Source organism: Schistocerca piceifrons, chromosome 1 (genome assembly GCF_021461385.2).
Source record: "Schistocerca piceifrons isolate TAMUIC-IGC-003096 chromosome 1, iqSchPice1.1, whole genome shotgun sequence".
Lineage (NCBI taxonomy): Eukaryota > Metazoa > Arthropoda > Insecta > Orthoptera > Acrididae > Schistocerca > Schistocerca piceifrons.
The window spans coordinates 1,073,859,763-1,073,880,726 of NC_060138.1; the positions used below are offsets into that span (position 1 = coordinate 1,073,859,763).

At 39.7% G+C, this 20,964-nt stretch overlaps 1 protein-coding gene across 1 annotated transcript; it reads right to left on the reverse strand.

Moving 5' to 3' along the window:
* Nucleotides 1-445: 445 nt before the first annotated feature.
* On the reverse strand, nt 446-20,471 carry LOC124767438 (glycine-rich protein 2-like). Its single transcript, XM_047249150.1, has 4 exons — nt 20,313-20,471; nt 8,517-8,615; nt 3,137-3,329; nt 446-545 (listed from the first exon to the last, which is right to left on the reverse strand). The coding sequence occupies exons 1-4, from the start codon at nt 20,374-20,376 to the stop codon at nt 530-532; spliced, it is 372 nt and encodes a 123-aa protein (XP_047105106.1). The 5' UTR covers nt 20,377-20,471; the 3' UTR covers nt 446-529.
* Between the last annotated feature and the right edge of the window lie 493 nt (nt 20,472-20,964).

The window sequence follows — 20,964 nt, forward strand, 5'->3', positions numbered from 1 at the left end:
GTGTATCTATGATGTTTCGACGACTATGAGAAGTACATGCACAGTGCAGTATGGTGTTTGTGCTCTCTTTGGTTATCGGAAGGCCGAGGGTGAAATACGGTACCTGCACGTAGCCCACTCGTTTCGAATAGCACCAAAGGGACCCATCCAACGGAGTGATCACCATCAATGGCTTTACTTGCCCTCACTCCTTGTCGCACTGCTTAGAGGTTCATTCTACCACCCTCATCTCCTTATCGGTCATATATCGGCAATTCATTACCTTATTGAATGGCGTACATGAATAGTTCTCGTTAAGTTTCGCAACAATGAACCCATTGCATCCACACTGGTCCACCACTCAGAAGGCAATCTTGTTAAGGTTGGTTAAAATATGTGTCTTTAGCGAGAATAAGTTTTTACTAGGTTCCAGTGTCAGGGTAGAGTGATGCATATTGATAGACTCTTTAAGTGTAAGCAAGCAGTTTATTTCATCCAAGTTACAATGTCACTAATAAGTAGTACAGGCTAACGATCACGTCTGGTCTTCTCATTTTCCGTGACCACTGAAACAAAGAAAGGGAACACATATTACAAAAATTGTTCGACATTTGTACCGTCAGATAAATCCATTTGTGTAGAATGTAGACGAATTTTTTTCATTTCACTACCAAATTTTATGGGTTAAATTACTTTACTTTTTCATTCATTTTTTTGTGAATAATTCCTACAGTGCAGCTTCGAGAACATTGTCTGATTGAATCATTTGTTATGCTTATAAGATGGCGTACTACTGTAGCAGCAATGAAAGTGCGTGGTTGAATTTTCAACCGCTACCGTGAGTCCACACATCAAACAGAAATTTATAAGCCGGAAGCTTTTGTATTATAATATTCTGAATATTAAATATTGCACTGTTTTACGCATACTGATCTCAATGTATCTATAATAAATATCACTTATGTTTTCTGCTTACTTTAATATGTTTAGGATTATAATTTAATTTGCGTGGTAGTTGCAGAAACTTAGCACTTTAGCACAGAAAACTACTTTGTAAGCCTTATCCAATCAACATGGATGAAAAGAACAAACGTCAGATTTGAGTGTATTGCTATCAAGTTTTACCTCTACAAAGCTGTATAAAACAAACATGTAAATACACAAACACAGAATAAATGATTTATATTTCTTATCAAATGATCAGAGCTTCAGTAATTTTCAGATACTATGTCAATTCACACCAATTTATCAGTCACAATCGCGTTTTATTATTGCAACTACTACTACTGGTTTCGATAGTTACAGTTATCGTTAGGTAGCCCGTCTGCACCATAAATATACCGTGATCAGACCAAAGTCACCTCACACGCAAAACACCAAATACCAAAACTGCTGCTAGTCATAAAAAACAGGAACGTGACTGATACTTGAATGTGAATATATTTAAAATGACAGCCTGCTTGCACCAATCACCACTGTTCTTGAATATGTTACGTTAAGCTTTGATGGCTCCTCAGTGGCATTAGCTTATAAGTAGGATACAATAGTGGAAATCAGAATAAAGGCAGGTTCCTATGAAAGTCATATACAATGTCTGAGGCATGCAGGTACAGAATTTACTATGAAGGTAGTAGATATATATAATAAATAAACAATCATGACGGAATTACACAGTTTCTTTCAGAATACGAGCTATAAAGTAATGCATTTGTATTTCCTCGATGGAAATTTGTGTAAAGTCACTCACTGTCCTGTTGTGTTATTGCATTGTTAGTACTTCATCCAACCCCCGTTCTGCCTAATTTGTTAAGCTTTGTAGTTCTTGCAGTGAAACTGTCGCCCACTCTACTCGTATTGCTCTTTTCAGCTCACACACGGCCTCAAATTGCCTTATATTGCGATAACACGCTTTGTAAGTATTTCCCAAACGTTTACTACGGGGTTGAAACCCAGGCTACGCGCAGGCCAGTTAAATATGTCGATATTATCATATTCAAACCAGTTTTTTGCTGTGCAGAAACCTCCACGGGTGCATAATCTCGTTGAAACATTAGATTTTCGTCCGGTAGGTCCTCATACATTCTAATCCTTTCTGTCTCGTTGTACATATTAGAGTTCATTCTAGTGTTCGTCCAAGCAATGTGTGATTTACCCTTAGCGTAAAGTGATGCGCAAACCATAACACTTCCACCACGAAAACTTCTGCTCATTTTTACCTGCTCCTCTGTCCTCCGGTCAAGTAAATCGTATTGAAATCCATCCGAATCATCTAAATTAAACTTCTTCTCTTCACTGAAGAGAAAGTTTCTGCAGTCGTTTCTTGAAAGTAAGGTGTTTTCGTTTGATGAAATTTGTAGTAAACGTGTGGCAGTTGCTGACAATTACAAATAAGAAACAAGTTGAGGAGAAAAACTTTTGGTGACCGTTACTTTGCACAAACGTAACTATCTCGTTGCCTGAGATAATTTTTTACTTTGCCCATATTTTCCATTCTGTCCATATCCTGCACCGAATCTAGCGAATTTATAAATCACTGTACTTGAACGGTTCAACGTCTTGGCGATATGACGATTAGAAAGTCCCGTATTCACTTAGGCACCGATTTTTGCGCTTTCATCACATGATCACAATGTCACACTCATGGTTTCAGTACACAGCACGCACTGTCACTAATGGTGCCTGTCTCCTATCTGTAGGAAACACACACACACACACACACACACACACACACACACACACACACATACACACTAACACCGCACAGAGCCGACTGCCTTTACGCCGAGTTCCACCCTCTACCACATGAATTGTTGATATCTTGTTATACACTGTACTACTGCCATCAAATGCGATACCATTTGACTGCATTTGTCAGTATACTGGATTTCATACTACTCCATATACACTGCGTGCAGTTATTTCAACCAACAATACTAATTTTTCTACAAATATCAATGCCTTTATGCTGACCTCCTCTGCTGCATGTGAATGTATGAGTAACTGGCCTTTTACAGGAGTCAGAGAAATTTCAGTAGAGAAGAGATAAAACCAGTCTGAATAAACGTCGCGGTAAATACGGCGTCCACTATGTGAGTGGGTTTCGTTTGATACGTCCATATCGGCTGTAGGTGTAGGAATTCAGGCGGCTGATACTCACTACTTGCCGCCGCCGCCGCCCCCAAAGCTGCCGCTGGAGCTGGAACTGGAGGCCTGGGAGCTGCTTTTGGAGAAGCTGCCGCTGCCGCCGCCGCCGCCGCGACCGCCGCCGCCTCCGTGGCCGCCACCACCGCCTCCGCACGTGTTGCAGCCGCCGCCGCCGCCACCGCGCTTCACACGTGCTGCTGCTTCACCTGCGGGGGCAACACTGACGTCATTACCGCCTGTTACTAAGCACTTATAGCTGTGCTCTATACGTAAATGCTAAATTCCAGCAGAAAGTTACTTTTAACATTATATTGTGTGTTTTGCCTTGGTCCTCGTGACTCTACCGTCATCTTACCAGTGAAATGAATTCATCGAACTATGAGAGGAATGGTGACATGAGTAATGCGAAGCGCTTTACATGACGTTCTTCCCATACACAACGCGCTGGCGTTATTTCACAATAATCCATACCGCCACCGAGGCATATATGGCATTTCTCGGCATAAATTTGTGTGTATGATTTACTGTTCTGTCAAAGTCATTCCCAGGAAAATAACCTTTGTTGTGGGGAGGCATACTATCAGAACATTGGACTAAAGAGACAGCATACCTAGTGTTACCACATCGGACTGTACACATATTCTCTACTCTAACGTGGAAGAGTTCACTCTTTGAAATCAGCTCCATTTTAGGTTGCAGTTCCTTTTCAGCCAAACACCGGACTAGTTTTGTGAAACTTCATTGTAGATGACCATCAGCTGTTTATTATTTTTTCTGTGTTCAGTGCTACCGGTTTCGACCAGTAGACCATTATCAAGCCGAAACTTTGCAAAACGTCGGCTTCATAATGGTCTGCTGATCGAAACCGGTAGCAGAGGGCATAAAAATAAAGAGCTAATGATCACATACAATGGAGTTTCCCACTCATTTGACAGCTATCAAGCCTCATCTCATCACAAATCTAAACCGGATTAGTTCTTAGACAGAGAGCGTGTGTCCCCAATTGCGAATAAATGAGGAGGAATTTCCAGTTCTAGCAACTGCCTTACAGACGAGGGAGATCTCCCGAAAACCTTGACCGAAAATACTGGACTGGAACTACGTTTAACTTATTCCTGAGCCAATACTATCCATTTACTCCAGACAGAAATCCAAAATTTGTGCATTTGTGTCTTTTATTTAGTATTTCCGTTAACTGTTTTGGAGGTTATAGTTCATTGTTCAGTTTGTAACGTTCGTTCTCGATTAGAGTTATGCAATTTAGTATCGAAATAATTCCTTGCCCATATCCTAGGTTTTCTACCATTCATGGAACGATGTTTCGCCTACAGTAACATTTATCAATTTCTTGAAACAGTTTGTAAACGGTTAGGTACTCATTTTTAAGCACGATCTAATGTTTTAAGCAGAAACCAGTATACCTATACTTAAACGTGCAAAGAGTAAATTAGACAATGATACTTAGGCTTGGAATCCAAATGTGTGAGGGAAATCGTTTTGACAAAATTAGATTCTACATAATTAGTAAATGAAAAAAAAAACTAATCCAGAGAGAAAAAGCTTCGGTGGTAATTCTGTACAGAATACCGGGCATTCAGATTCGGTGGTTTCGAGTTTGACTTTTGTGCCATTCAAATTTTTTCTCCAATTCAGGTTCAAATGAATGTTAACCACAACGTACTTACGATCCAAATAAAACTTAACTGTGTCTAAAGCGGTTCTCTCTCCACTACGTATTCTTTTTTCGTGTTGGATGTTTTTCGTGTAGAAAATGATATACTTAGCTGAATGTTCATACTGTGTCCTGTCCTCTGAATTTCGCTAGGTTGCTTGTATGGGGCTGTAGTACTGCAGGATTCTAAAAGTGCTGAGAGACGAGGTACACCAAATGTTTGTCCATTATAATCAGCACTAACTTATTTTCACGCTATGTTTGTTAATTATTAACAGTTGTATATTGTCATCATCACTTTACACATCATCTACCACTTTCCTAGGGCCTTGGTCTTTCGTCTTGACTGAATAAAACATGGCGGAGTGTTGTTGTACTTGTTTCATAATCATGGCGTTGTATCCTCTATTGTATTCTGTTTCTGTGAGCTTTGTCGAGTGTAGTTGGTCTCGACATTGGTGTTCAGTTCTGTGTCGCATGGGCTCCATATCGAGGTTAACGGTCAGCCTAAAGCTATATGTAACGTGGTAAACGAGAGCCGCTACCTGTACAAGCTACCTTGGTCCATATCCCTCATCCGAGAGTATTTTTCTCTTATCGCACACTGACTTATGGTCAGTCTATTTGTGTAACTAACTTAACCTTTAGGAATGTTGCCTTCTAAGACATGAAGAGTGAGGAGATCTTGTTGAATTCCTCAGACCGAGTAACGGATGTCGCTATGGTTCATCTCCTAACCTGACTGTAGTCTTTACGAGTCGTGCGACGGAGATTTTCGTTCCTTGTAACTAATATGTATCAATTTAACAATATTAATGGTTTTCATAAATTACCTTTGCTTTAATTTTTATTTATTTGATGTTTTATTATCTACTTTTATTAATTCCACACGTGAAATGTGTATATTTCAAATTGATTAGCAAATGTATTCTTGTGTTGTACTTTTACATACGTTCATAGTGAAAATTCATTTTGTAAACAATTCTCCGGGTTAAAAGCCGTGTCTCCACAAAATCCTTTCTTCCAGGAGTGATCAAGTTTTTTTCAGCCCCCGAGAACGAAGTTAGTACTAAGGCAGTGTTAAGTGTTGTTGATTCTAGAAGGCTTCTGTTCACGAGCCCGAATTTTGTTCCAACACTGAAAACATCATCTGTCAATTTAAATTCCTGAATCTGAAAAGAGTAACGAGCTGATCATTTGACTGATACATTAAATGACGGGAAAGAGCGATAGTCAAAGTGCTATATCTGAGACCGCTTGTTTACAAAATCTTTTTATAGTGCAGTCTGATTTTACCATGTCAGTACAATGCACTGAAAAAGAAATGAAGACTAGGTCACAACGTCAAAAACCCTTGATTCGCGCCATCAGTGACAGAGAAGAATTAAAAAAAAAAAATGCAATTATTGCGACAGTCGAAGGAACGCCACGTCGTTGATCAGGAACAATAAAGGCTTGTGAACAGAAGAATCGTGAAGATATTTAAGATATTTATATGGAAAATACGGGGAATGTTACTCTACAACAATGAAGCCAGTGGCAAATTTTGTCAGAAATTTATGGCTGCTCACAACAGCAACAGCACGTTATATGGGCAATAGCAGACGGCCGAACTACAATTATTATTATTCCCTTTAGCAACAAACATAATTCGTTTCCATTGTAAGGTTTTGCCTCACAATTTGCTAGTGAAATAAATTATTTCCTACGTGAGATTTCGCGTTTCACGTGCTTTAGTTACCATAGGTATTTCGTTGTTTACTATATGACTTAACTGCCAGGAAGAAACTCTCGTAAAATACAAGTTAAGAACTACTGAAGAGCAGTATTTCACTTGCTTAGCCATAACCACGTCCCATTAATCAAAGAAACTAAAGAAATCCAACAACAAGTTAGTAATATGTCGTTCTGTCAATCATTTTGAGAAGAATTCATTGCCTAGTTTCAACCGCTCCACAGCAAACGCTGACGGAAAAAAAATCGCAGCATCAAATGTAGAGTAGTGAAATTTTTTGAATACATTCGTTTAAGTAACGTATTGAAATGGCTAACATTTCTAGATCACAAGTTAACGTACGCGCGAGGCAAGCCACTGCAAATGCCAACTGCTGGTACATTAATAACTTTTTTAAATACCAGAATGTTGAGTACAAGCATGCAAACATGCAGGTTCCGGATGTCAGTAGAGGAATGGAGTGCCACAGCTATTACACTTAGTCGATCAACACAATGACGGTTAATGCTGTTTGTGGTTGACGATGGAGTTGCCGTCCGTTGACGTACCGTATGAGCTTGATTGGAGACACATCTGGTGTTCGATGAGGCCAAGCCATCATGTGAACACTCTGTAGAGCATGTTGGATTAGAACAGGGTGATGTGGGAGAGCGTTATCCTGTTGGAAAACACATCGGGAAGCTGATGATGAATGGCAGAAAAACAGGTCGAATCACCAGACTGACGTACAAATTTGCAGTCAGGGTGAGTGAGATAACCACGAGAGAGCTCTTCCTGTCATACGAAATCGCACGCCAGGCCGTATCTCCAGGTGTAGGTCCAGTGTGTCTAGCAAGCAGACAGGCTGGTTGCAGGCCAGCTGACCTCCTCCTAACCAGCGCATGATCATCACTGTCACCGAGGCAGGAGCGAATTTCACCAGAAAACACAATAGATCTCCACACTGCCCTCCAATGAGATCTGGCGATGGTTTGGGGTCAGTGGAATAACGCTAGGGGCGTCTGACTCGGAACTGTCCTTGAAGTAACCAATTTTTAACTGTTATTTGTGTCTCTGCGGTGTCACCTGGTGTTCAGATGGCTGCTGCAGAGGCAGTGCGATGCGCCAGAGCCATATGCCGAACCCGGTGGTCTTCCCTCTCAGTAGCGCTACATGGCCGTCTGGAGACCAGTCTTTTTACGACCAAACATTGTCTTGAACATGGTGCCAACAATCATGTACAGTTGCTAGATTTCTGCCAAGTCGTTCCACAACATGAAAAAAGGAACATATGGCTTCTCGTCGCTCTATTACACGACCTAGTTCGAACTCATTGATAATGACGTTCTTTGTCGCCTTAAAGGCATTCTCGACTAATATCAACTCATTACGGTCGCAGGTTCGAATCCTGGATGTTTGTGATGTCCTTAGGTTAGTTAGGTGTAACTAGTTCTAAGTTCTAGGGGACTAATGACCTCAGCAGTTGAGTCCCATAGTGCTCAGAGCCATTTTTGAACTCATTACGTCCTATCTCAAAGGTAACTAACGATCACGGCGGTTACAGCATTCGCAGTAAGGGGGGAACTTTGAACAGACATCACCTTTGAGATGAAGAAACATGCCTACCAAATTTCGTTAATGTGGCATAACTCCTTGGCGTTGCGGTTTTCTTGTCCGTCAGCGTATATCCAGAAAATATTGCTACAGTCGGTTTATTGTGCTGTTACGTTGAAACAAGATTTATGTAAGAGGAATTAGGGAGATTTATAGAAATTTACGAGACGAAATTTTGACTAGCTAATGCAGTAACTTTAATGTATTTTTCTCCCATGAAGTAATGACAGCAATGAAAAGGGCATAGGATGATATTGTGTAAAATATGTGTTCCCACCAATACCTGTTTCCAAGCTGTGAGTGTAGAGATTAGGAATACAGTATAAGTAGCTGTAAAAGTGAGTGTAATCTAGAGAGAGAGTGCTCGTACTTATAGTTAGTTTTTCAGCTTACCTTCGGCAGGCTGAGGAGCAGCTGGGACTTCTTCAGAGGGCACCTTCTCTTCGTGAATCTTGACCGCTTCTTCATTGGCGTCTGGCGTCGGTGCAGCATCTAGAAGACATGCAGCGGTTGTCACATGTTACATAGTTTGGAGGAGTATTGAACTAACGACTATGGTTCTAGGAACTGCAAGAAAGGGAGATGCTGTTCACAGTATGAGGGTCCTATTGAGGAAGTCTGACACCGATATGGCTCAGTTTCTTTTGCCAGCAGGGAAATATTGTGATACGATCACTGTTCCTAACCTGTGAAGAACCAAATGCTGTAATTCACTTAAGAGTTTAAATACAGTTCGTTTCCCCCGTGAGCAGACATTTATCGTTTTTACTCCCTTTAGTATGTACACTGCTAAACAACTATTAATTAGTTGCTCACGTGCAAACAAATCACAGTCACTCAGTCATTCAAACTAACGGTACTGGCGAGCGCAAATACACAACACAATCACACACACAAATAAACAAGCGGATGAGTGGTCACCCCATCCCGTAAGACCTTATTAAATTACTTTTTTTTACTAGCCTTACGGGTCTCAGAATATGTGTATTTACATTACGGTGACAATTTCCTCGTCTTTAATGTATTTCGTCATTTTGGTGTGATGACCGAGGAAATTTATTCCATTTCATGAGACATACGTTAAGCAAAAGAGTAATCAAAGTGCTAATGTTCATGACAGGTCATTAAGCATAAAAAGTTGATTCATTTTGATTTAATAAATTAAATTGGTATCCAAAAAGGCTTAACTAATGCATATTTTTGTTTCATTACTTTGATTACCGCAGGTTATCTTCTTTTTGTACTTTTGTCCTGCCTCGACGAAGGATCGGCATGATTATGAACCCATTTGGCGTGGTTAATTTAAGAGGTTGCCGGTTGTACCTCCTTTCGCCACCCCATTACCACCTGGGACGGAATATGTGTATCCCAACTGACTGCGGGTAGTGTTACTCATGTGAAAGTGAGAGTAAATGCTCTAAGTGTTTGCAAATCAGGGAACTGAGGTGGAACTTACAGGGAGAGGTCACACCGTTGGGATCACGTATTTACTTCAAACTTTGTACACATTTAATAGGTCATTAAAACAACACAATGTGCCAATAGTAAGATGCACTACGCTGGCAATTCCGAGAAAATTGCAAGAAAAGTTTTACGTGTCTGTTACGTAACTGATGTATCTGTGGGAAGGTGACAGACCTTTGAGTTCATGGTGGTAAGGTGGTTAGCGTTCGAGCTTCGTAAGACACACGTGTGTCAGACGACGGTTCGACTTCCACTCATACCTTCAATTTTGTGGTACAAGTGTAAATTCTGTGATATTCAAAAATGCTGCCCCTACACTATTCGATCGTGCTACGTCATCAACGTCTCACCGCTACGCAGGCTAATTACTAAATGGAACCAGCCTTCGTGTCTACAGCCCGAAGCGTCGACGTGCAGAGTAGTTCCGAGTACCTTAGCACACTGCGTGGTTAGGGGATTTTGCAAATCACTGCAGACATATATTTTCAGGAAAACCCCATGCGTTTCTTCGTTTACTTGTCGATAGGTATAAATTGTTTGTTGTAAAAATTAAATTTAATTAAAAATAGTAAGTAAAATAGTAAATAACACGAAATTCACTAAAACTTTATCCTAATAAACGTGGTTTTTCAGTTATATTACCTCTCAAATGTCATACAAATTAAATAATATGGCCAGTGACGAAAAATATACAGATTAAAAGTTCTAGCGAGAGTCGAACCGTCGCCTCATACACCTGCGTCTTACTTAGCTCGAAAGCTAACCACTTGCCCACCATGAATTGTGCCATCCAGTACCTACGCCGGATACATTCATTGTATAATAAAAGCGTAAAACTGCTCTTACGATTTTCTCGGAATTGCCATATTAATGCACGGTACTACTAGCTCAGTGTTTTAATGGCCTACTGAAAGTGTACAAAGTTCGAAGTAAACGTGTGATCCCAACATCGTGGGCTCTCATTGCAGGTACAAGCTCGATATTCACCTAGTGCGGCGCCTCTCACGCACGGAAAATCGCGCGCGAGCAAAGCGAGATGCAGAGAGTGTTTGCACGGTGCGTCGTTCCAACTCGGCTTAATTCGCCTCAACTTGAATTGTTTGGTGAAGCCGCCTTAGTGCACTACCAATTGCGTTGATATACGGATTATTGAACACTGAAACAAGTAAGTGCACGACTGTTACTAGAATAATGAAACAACCTGCTCCGAAAAAAGCAAAGATTTCCGAAAGTACATTTAAACCGCAGTAGGAAGTTTCTTGTGTTTTTATAGCAGTGACGTTATCATAGCCAGCCGTCTAATCTACAGTACGGTACTTAAGTGTGTAAGGAAACAGCCTGTTGAAAGACACAGCAGAAAATTGCTTTCAGTAAAGTAGAGTGACATCGTAGGTGACGCCAGAGAGGAAGAATTAAGGTAGTTGCATAGTCTTGCAGCAGAGAATTACGTATCCGCAAATGAGTTTTGTTCAGCACATTTATTTTAGTCAAATCAAAGATCCTTCGAAAAGAACTGAAGTCTGTTTACATTCCTCTCAAATTTGTATTCATTTGCGTTTTCGCTTGCTTTATAACTAATTTAGGGCGAAGAAGATGAAGGGTACTGAGGAAGGATTCTTTGAGCTAGTTATAAAGTTGCTCAACGTTTAGCGAGAGATGGGACGCCGTTTAAGGAAGGGCATTTAATAAAGTATATTTTACTGGACTCCCACTATAGCTCCAGAATACAGCAGAATATCTTTTTCTACGATGACATGTCCTGCGAAGCAGTGGTATCTCCGGCAATTTGCACGAACAATTGGCAGCCAAAATTGAAAACCTCATAGCGTACTCCATCGTACTTGGTGAGCGCAGGGTATTAGCGACGCGATTTAGCCATTTTTTTTTCGCGTGGCGTGAACGATGACCTACATGTGGCGGAAGAGCTACTGATATTATTTCAGTGTAGGGCGCTTGTGCAGGGTCGAATATTGTACAAGCGATCGAAATGACAGCTGAAGTAATAGGACTCACTTGGGAAAAGCTGTTTTCCGTAACCAAAGACGTGGCGCCAGCAAACCGTGGTCAAATAAAAGGGTTTAAAGGCCCACTATGGTAAAAGCTTAAAACGCCGAATTTACCTTCCGTGCATTGTTTTGCACTCCAAGAGGCTATTTGCGCAAAAGTTATCGGTGTTCTAGATGTGATGAATGTAGTTGTGCCTATCGTGAACTGTATTCGTCGTATGGGCTCATTCGTCGTCATTTCAAAGAATTTTTGGTTTTATTTGAAGAGAAGTATTCAGATATCCTTTACTATGCAGAGGTACGCTGATTGACCAAAGTAAAGGTGATTCCCAGAATCATTCGGCTACGCCAAGCCGTGGCTCAGTTTTTGGAGGACAAAGGACTTCCGAAGTCACTTTTGCCTGACACTGAACTAGGATTCTTAGGAGACATTAAGGCTGTCCTAAATGATTTGTCTCAGAAACTCCAAAAGGAAAATAACCCCATCAACAATATGGCCGCAAAAAGAAAAGCTTTCCAAGGAAACACCACCTCATAGAAAACCGTAACAATTTCCTGAGCTAGGTAAGCGATATTCAACTTTTATCTTTAATAATGCACCCTGATTTTTAAAACAGTTTTATTCAAAACGGTACAATGGTTTTATTTGACAGCATCTTTACGGGAAGGAGCGCGATTTGTAAAATATGTCAAGGTGCTAACATTCCTTTGAAAATGAGTTTAGCGAGCCATTCCAGTTAACGTACCCAATATTTATTACTTCAAAGGAACTTTATACATTACTTTCACTTATTAACATTTGGTTTTGTTTCCGTTACAAGAAATTACTAACTTGCAACCGATAGTTAATGCGTTTCTAAAGCCCTTTTCGATAACAGTTTAAAGTGTGCCTCCCGATTTACGTCTTGAATTATTCTATTTGCAAACCGATGGTCACCAAAAGCATTTCATTTACATCACCAAATGTTTTCTCGAATTCTATCATTATGTGTCAGAGGAAGAATTTCCAAAGATGCACAGACAAGCAGCGAGGATTATTCCTATGTATTGTTCCCCATGTGTATGTGGAAGGATTTTTCTGTTTGTCTTATACAAAAACTAGATTGCGTGCAAGTATTTCTGATTGAAATTTAATAAATGCTGTAAGAATTTCTATCAGCCGATCTCTTGTTCCAGATCTTTGTTGCGTAACTGCGAATAAAGAAAAGGAGAAAATGGAGGAGATAATTTTCTGTTCTAAACAAATTTAAAATTATTATTATTATTGAAATCTTTTTTGCACCGGTTATCTTGTCCCATCAAACTAAGCTGTCTAGCATTTGGCAATGACGAAGAAACCGGTGGAGAAGTTTTGGAGAAGGTTGAGAAGGCGGAGCAGGGAATACAAGCATAAGGAAAGAAAGAGACAGCGTCATTGAGCAAAGTCGAGGAGTGTGGGTTTACAGTGTCGTCAATACAACGAAGCCACCTTCTGCATTCTGAACTGCGCGATGCACTGGAGCAAACACCCTGTGAAGCCCTGACCTAGCTGGAAACCGCATAAGAACATCTAGGCCGGCCAACATGCCGACTTTGTCGTTAATCCATCGAGCAGATTCAGTCCGGGGCCAGTGCGCCTCCCCGTGCGGGAGGCTTCTCTTTAACACGCACGGTTATTCGGTAGGGTCAGTGACCGATGCGGGTATCCGTACAGTAATGATTCTTATATTTCTACATTATGTTAATTCTCAGGAAAGTGAAAGGCCCACAAAAGTTCCGCGCATGACAGATACAAAACTTTCGTCCTATCTTCTTTAAACGAATGGTACAATGGAAAGATATATTACAGTCACCATCGTAGATACCTTATTTTAGAATCACAGTACAAAATGAAGATTAACAGAATAAGAAATATTAGGCAGAACAAAGATATCAATCACGAACAAATACTACATTAATATCTATCTTAGACTTCATACATTTAATCAGAGATGTAGAACTGTTTTTAATCGCCTTGTCTCCAGTTTCCTTTCTTGCTCACGTATAAAAGCTCCGTCGACATTACTGAAGAAAGGGCTACATGAGACTCTCGTGCAATCTCATGGTCAGTTATCACTCAACACATGGCACTGACAACTGACAGATCTCTTTAAGAAGTACAACTTTGCATTTAATGTGATGACATTGCAGTAGTGCCTGACTGGTGCAGCGGCGAATGCTAATTTTAATTATTTCAGTGATCAGTTCGTGCTCTTCAGGCTCTCTGTATCATCGCTTCAGGGCAACACAACCAGTTTCCATTAGCCTTTCAAAAATTTAATAAAAACATAAGTGATTTAAAACAGGTTGCTAAAGTAAACATGAGTGGAGTTACAATAATGAGACAATATGGCATGATAAGTTCTCGGAAACAGAAATGCAAGTTGACTGCCCTAGTTAGGGCCATCGGAACAATCTGGAGGGAAATGATGGTATCCGTTCTACTGGAATAAAGCGTGCAGTCATTATCATGCACGGATATTATTTGGGATTTAGAAGATAAACCTTGAGTTCCCTTTGAACAATAGAGATATGATTTAGTTGTTTGACAGTGTGAGGGGGTTAATTTCAACGTTGGATGCCAGCTGTGAGGCGGTAGCTGTGTGACTGAATGAAACATAAACGGTTTTCCTCTGATGGCTGTGTTGTTTGTTCCAGTGTAGTTGTGAAACACATTTTATTAGTAATTTCTTTACCGTATGGTATATCTTTGTCATCATCAGTGTGCACTTATAGTTTTATGTCTGAAAATATTAAATGTTCAGTAACAAAGAGGTTTGGAAAATTATCCTAAATATTTTGTTCTTATTAGTGATAAATCCGTAACTATAAATATTCATTCATAAAATGTATTGCTTAACAGTCAATATTTTCACGAAAGCATGAAAAGTGAGAATCCACTCATAATGGAATAAATGTGCTTAGGCGCAGAAATTAAGAAGAATTCGTATTTGGAAGAACTGAGTCCTATAATCCCTCTGCAGCACACGTTTACTTTAGCTCACTGTTAACCAAACTATGATTACGTGAAAATATTATTTACTCATTTGTTCAGAAAGCTCCTTATGTTTTGCGATGTATTGTCCCTGTCAAAACGGTACAAATAATACACCATATTCTCCCACATGTACCACGCTATTTAGAGTTACACTTAGAGCAAGATGAAGCAACAATCGTATATGCTTTTAGGTTATATAACTCCTTGTGAAAGCCTCAACTAATGACATTTCCGGGAGTCTTTTGAACTTAACACACCTGAGATCATTAATCTGATTCCACTACTGTGCAAAGTTACACCTTCTGAATTCAAGTAACTTTTTTTTATTTTAATTAAGTAAGAAAAACAACTGCATCCTTCACACCAAATACGAAGGCTATTCGCTGTTTATACCAAAGACACATACTAGTGGTCTAAATTATGATGAGTAGTAGTGATACAGGGTACTATCCTCCACGCACCATAGGTGGCATGCGGAGTATGTATGTAGATGAAGATGTAGATGTACGCACTAAGAAACACGTTGTGCACTAGCTTGGGAGGTGCCTACGTGAGTTCTGTCCGTAAAGAGCACGAGCGTAGTGTTAACGACTGTTGATTTGGTACGCAAGGAAACCTGAATGCAATTATTTACTGTTTATTTACTGTTTATTTACTGTTCCTCGAACCCCTCTATGCAAATTCCGTACTGTTTCCCCATCGTTATCTCAGCAGCACAACACAGATGGTTGGCGCTGTCCTAATACACTCTTATACGGAAGGACTGGGGCTCCTAACATAATGTAGCTATCCAGAGTTATGTTTTTCGTCGTTTCCCTAAATCGATTAAGATTAACGGCGGGATGATTCATTTAAGAAGGACAGAACCGGTTGCCTTTTCCTTTCTTCCCTACTTAGAACTTGGCACTGTCTCTAATGACGTCGTCGGCGACGGAGAGCTAAACTAATCTTCTCTCCCACCTTAAATAATTAGCGAAACAAGACACACGAATTTCCCTCTCATTGTCGGAAAACGTGAGTTTGGGGATAAGAAGTAAATGTTAAATCCGTGGGGACAAAGCTCTATGCGGACAGTAGCTCAAGGAAAGGAAACAAGTAGTGACATTGGTAGTTACTTGTTTTTAACCAGGGCCTGAAATCGTATGGTGAATCCTGAGTAAACAGAATTCACCATGCATCAAGTAAATCAGGTTCTGATACTTAAACTTGGAATCCAAATATATGTATGATGGATATAATTTTGACAAAATTATCATCTACATAACGAAATGGTTAGTTCTCAACAGAATATGAATTAAAATTCGCCATCCCTCAAGAAAGCATAATAGGACCACTTTTAACCTGGATAAGTATAAATAATTACTCATACGATGTTTAGCACGCATATTTTAGATGAAAGCATTATGTACAAGAAAGTTTCAGCTTCGAGAATTTCTACCAACAATTCTACACCCCGCTGTACATAAGAAAAAACTGAAGCATTTCTTTCACTCACCATGTCCTTTTAAAAATCAACATGTGTAGGCGTTTCTCTCAGTCGAACAATAAAGCAAAACACTCACTTCTTCTGTGAGTTAGCATGATCTCTCCTTTTGTTTCCCCATCAATCTCGTCATATCTTTTCTGTTCTCTTCTTTTTTTATGATGTACGACTTCATCCCGTTTCTCCCATTTTGGCATATTTTCTCTCACAGGCATTGCTACCATGACCCATGACCTAAATCTACCTGTTAATTATTTCTTTTATTCCACTTTTCACAAACAAACGTTAAGTTTGGTCCACTCTACTGTAGTTAATATTAAAATTACCAAATATGCAGCAAACAGACGCAAAATTATGTTTTATTTATTAGATTTGCAAAAGTGAATGAATAAAACATGATTTTGCGACTGGTTCTGCATATTTGGTAATTTTATGGTTTACGGTCGTTGCACGACTTGGGAACCACATGGAGCCCACCATTCAATAGTTAATATTGTTTTTAACATTCCTGTTATAACTACATACGATATTAACCATCAGTGATATTACAATAGTTGTATCATAACTAGTGTGAAGATTTAATACGAAGAAGTTCTGGCTAAATGTAATAGAAGAACGGCACGAATATTCTCAGCTTAAGCACGTCAACCAAAAATAAAACAAAGTAAATAACAAATACCAGAGAAATGCAAAATGAAACAGAACATCATTGTGGTTGCAATGAATAGCTCCTTGCCCCAAATACGGAAGAATGGAACATAAAATACATAGATTCGATGTCTAGAAGAAACATTTCGAAAATGAATGGAGTGCAATGTATTAAATCAATTGTAGGAAAGGGAAATACAAAACGATTTGTTGTAAGGGGACTGAGAGGGAGTAGTTCAGTAGCAAAGGGTATAGCTTGAAATATGGCCTTATGGCCGATTATTTAGTACTGTTTGAGATCACCATATTGGTTTAAACGAAGAGACGAATAATCCTGAGCCACGTTGTTCATTTTTGAATGGCTAGTTCCAACAGCATGAGGGTAGGATCCTTGTATACGATGCCGTTTCGCGAAGTGCTATCTTCTAGGCTTAAAGAAGCAGTATTCGAGATCAATTTTGATTTTACTATCTCCATTGTTTATCATGTGGATTGTTCATTAAGTGAAGATAAGAGACAGTGTGATGCTTATGGAAGTATGTGGACAGTTTCTTTTGCGTTTCTCCATTGATGAGTGCAAAGTTAGGATATGATCAAATAATGTTTGCATGTACGCAGTTGCGTAAAAATATACTATATGGTGGCCAGCGGGAGAACTTTTAAAGAGTCTTAGAATATGGTTGAATAACATTACACGAACTAAATTTCGTGTTTATAGTACGGTTGGAAGGGACCTACATTTTTTAATTACATGTTAATGAGAATATTAGATATGGATGTCCTTATACAGTTCAATAAAATGTAAATACTTCCGTGTTCGTGTTAGTGATGTAAAGCTTGTGAATGTTATACGAGAATTGTGCTAAAACTGAAAGGCAAGGTGTCTGGACTCGGCTACGTAGTGTAATCACCGCCAAATGGAGCTCTCATACCAGCTCCGCCGTTATATGCAGCAAGAAGATAGGAGAAAATATATTTTATCTTGTCCCTACTTTCAACGACCCAGATATACGGTCAGCTACGAGCCTTGTAAATGGAACCATACTATTTCAAATATGTGTGCGTTCTCAAGTGGAAATGAACGTATTTTCGGAAACAAGTAAACAGTCGAAAGGCTAGATATAAATACGCAGCCTGGCGTTAGAAACCGAGTAATTGCGTCAGTATCTCGAACAACACCAGGGTTAAGGGGATTAACTATACAATAAATTTACATGTCCCTCTGCATACTATAATTTCCCGGCACTTCGTTTCGATATTCATAAGCAATAATTACAGGCAGGCCTAAGCTGCTAATACAGATTTATTAGCATTGTTCCCTCTTTACAACAAGTTTGTTTCACCTATAGCGCCAGTCTCAAGGAAACTTGTAGATGTTATTGTTGGTGAGTATACTTAATGGTTATAAAAGTTGTATATATAGTAAAGGTCAGTTTACATGCCTGTATATATTTTTATCTGGTAGGAATAGACACCCGTATTGCATCAGCAAGTAAACTTCCGATTGTCTAATGTTGCTAGATTGTCTTGTAAGCTGTATTTGTGCAGAAATTTTTTTTCGTGAAATATGTTTGACTGTTTGAATGACAGTTTACTCTAGTTGATACTTAATTATCTCAGTGTCATTTTTGCAAGTCATTGATGTTAGTTGTGTGTCACTGATATTAGAGTATTTTTATGATTTGAATCTGTGAGTACCTTTTGTTTTCGTTTCCTGCGTGTTTCCTCATGCGTTCTCGTTTTCCAAAATTTCAGTGAGATTTTCTAGGTAATTTTTGACTTTAAGATCTACTTGTTGAGTAACAATATCGTTTGGGTGATTTTTGTGTGCATATATACGCCTGATTCTTCCAATCTATTAATAGCGTGTCCTTTTGTTATTTTGTGTAGCATTTGTAACGCATGTTCGATACGTTCTGCTTTGTGGTTTCGGTTTTTGAGTTTAAGTAAAAGCTTGTTTGACGGCTGTTGTAATTTATTGTGTGTTCTTTGAGTCTAATGCTAAAATTCCGTCCCGTTTGAGCGATGTAGAATTCAGCGCAATCGTTACACGAAATTTTATACATACCTTTGTTGACAAAATCAGGCATATTGGTTTTTACAGATCGAAATATCGTTTTTAGATTTTTGTTTTTTCGTAGTTATAATCTTATGGTTCTTTAGTTTAATATTTGGAACAAATATCGAATAAAATAAACGAAACCTTAAATAAAGCACTCATAGAACGCGCATTCCGTATAAACAACAATCTAAAAAGGAAAATTCCATCTGCAAAATAGAAATCACTGATTTTGGCAACACAGGCATCTACAACTGCGCTGAATTCTACATCGGTAATATGGAACGGCATTTTAGCGTTAGCTTCAGAGAACATACAGTAAATTGCACAGCAATCAACAAAGTTTTTACCTACACCTCAAAAACCGAAACCACAAGGCACAACATATCGGAAATGCATTACTAACGCTACACAACTGTGAAGAGCTTGGAAGAATCAGAGCTATATTCGCACAATGAAAGTCATTCAAATGATATTCTTAATGAACAAATCGATCTAAAACGTAAAAATTGTCTAGAAAATATTATAGACATTTAGAAAACGAGTCGGATAAAAAAACACTAAGGACCGAAAAAGAATCTAATCGTAGGTACAAATCATAACAAAACTGTATTATCAATGAAACACAACTAATATCACTGACTACCTAATACTGCACTGTAATCGTAATGCATGAACAAGAATAACTGTCATTCCAGAAGTTAAAAGTAACTCACGAAAAAAATTATATGCAAATAGAACTTACGTGACTATCTATCTACAAACAAACAGTCAAAAGTTTACTCATAGATACAATAGGCCGCATATTCCAACTACACGCAAGTATATATGTAAACTGTCCTTTGTATACAGCTGTTGTAAACCCAAACATAAGTAGACTCACCAGCTGTATCATCAGTAGGTTTACTTAGCCGGCTGGAGTGGCCAAGCGGTTCTAGGCGCTACAGTCTGGAACCGCGCGACCGCTACGGTCGCAGCTTCGAATCCTGCCTCGGGCATGGATGTGTGTGATGTCCTTAAGTTAGTTAGGTTTAAGTAGTTCTAAGTTCTAGGGAACTGATGACCTCAGAAGTTAAGTCCCATAGTGCTCAGAGCCATTTGAACCATTTTTTTTAGGTTTTTCTTATGAATGGCGCTATAGCCGAAACAAACTTGCAGTAAAGAAGGAACAACACCAAGAAAAATTTTTGCAGTTTACCTGGGATTGTGCGTTATAAAATCACATATTATGTCGTATTCTACTCGGCAAAAATAATACAGCCGGATATATACAACCTTGACGCAGGAAAATTAGTTCTTTGAACAAACTGATAGTGTCTGTTGACCAAAATAAGAGAAAGATGGTTGAAAAATATTCTCTCTGCTCTTTTGGCAAAATGGACATACCGGTCTTCCAAAAAGGCATAGACATAATCGGCTTGGTACGAAACACTAGACTATAGGCTTGTGCGGACGGATATCGTGTTACAGCTAGCAAGAATTCCTACAACAAACGTCGCGGTAGGGGCCTTACCCGTCCAGGAGAGGAGAAGGACGCAGAGCGTCGCTGCGAGAGCGATCTGTGTCAGGCACCTCATGTTGCGGACTGTGTCTGACCACGGCAGTAGGCGGCTTTTTATAGGGCGATCGCGGCGTGCTCCGTCACGCTGTCCAAGAGCACACGGGGTGTTTCCCCTCTACCGTCTGCATCTGCGGCGGACATATCTGCAGCGTCGATGGCCTTGCACGCCAGCCTGCAGCCAATTAGGCTTTGTGATCTCGAATAGTGTTTCACATACCCCGCTGACGCAGACGTCAAGGCTGGATCGCACATTCGCGAGTTCCGAGAAGCCACCATTTCCTCAAACCTCCCCTGCCATATCGTAGTCGCACGTTCATCGTTTCAGCCGTTCCAGTCGCTGATGCCGAGTCTGGGAGCTGTCACAACTCAAGGCCAGAACCCAGAGCGGCCGACAGGAGAGTCTCAGATTTCTTTCCGTGATGTCCCTGTTGGCAAAAACAAGTGCACATTACGCACAGATTTGCATGAGTGATACGATATCATGGAGGCGTGTCTCAAGAAGTACCTGGAAAAACCTGTTTTGCGTCACTGGGTATCATAAAAGTAGCTTGCCAATGTCTATACGTGTATCAACATCTTTGTGCAGTAAATGATTCGCACTAAC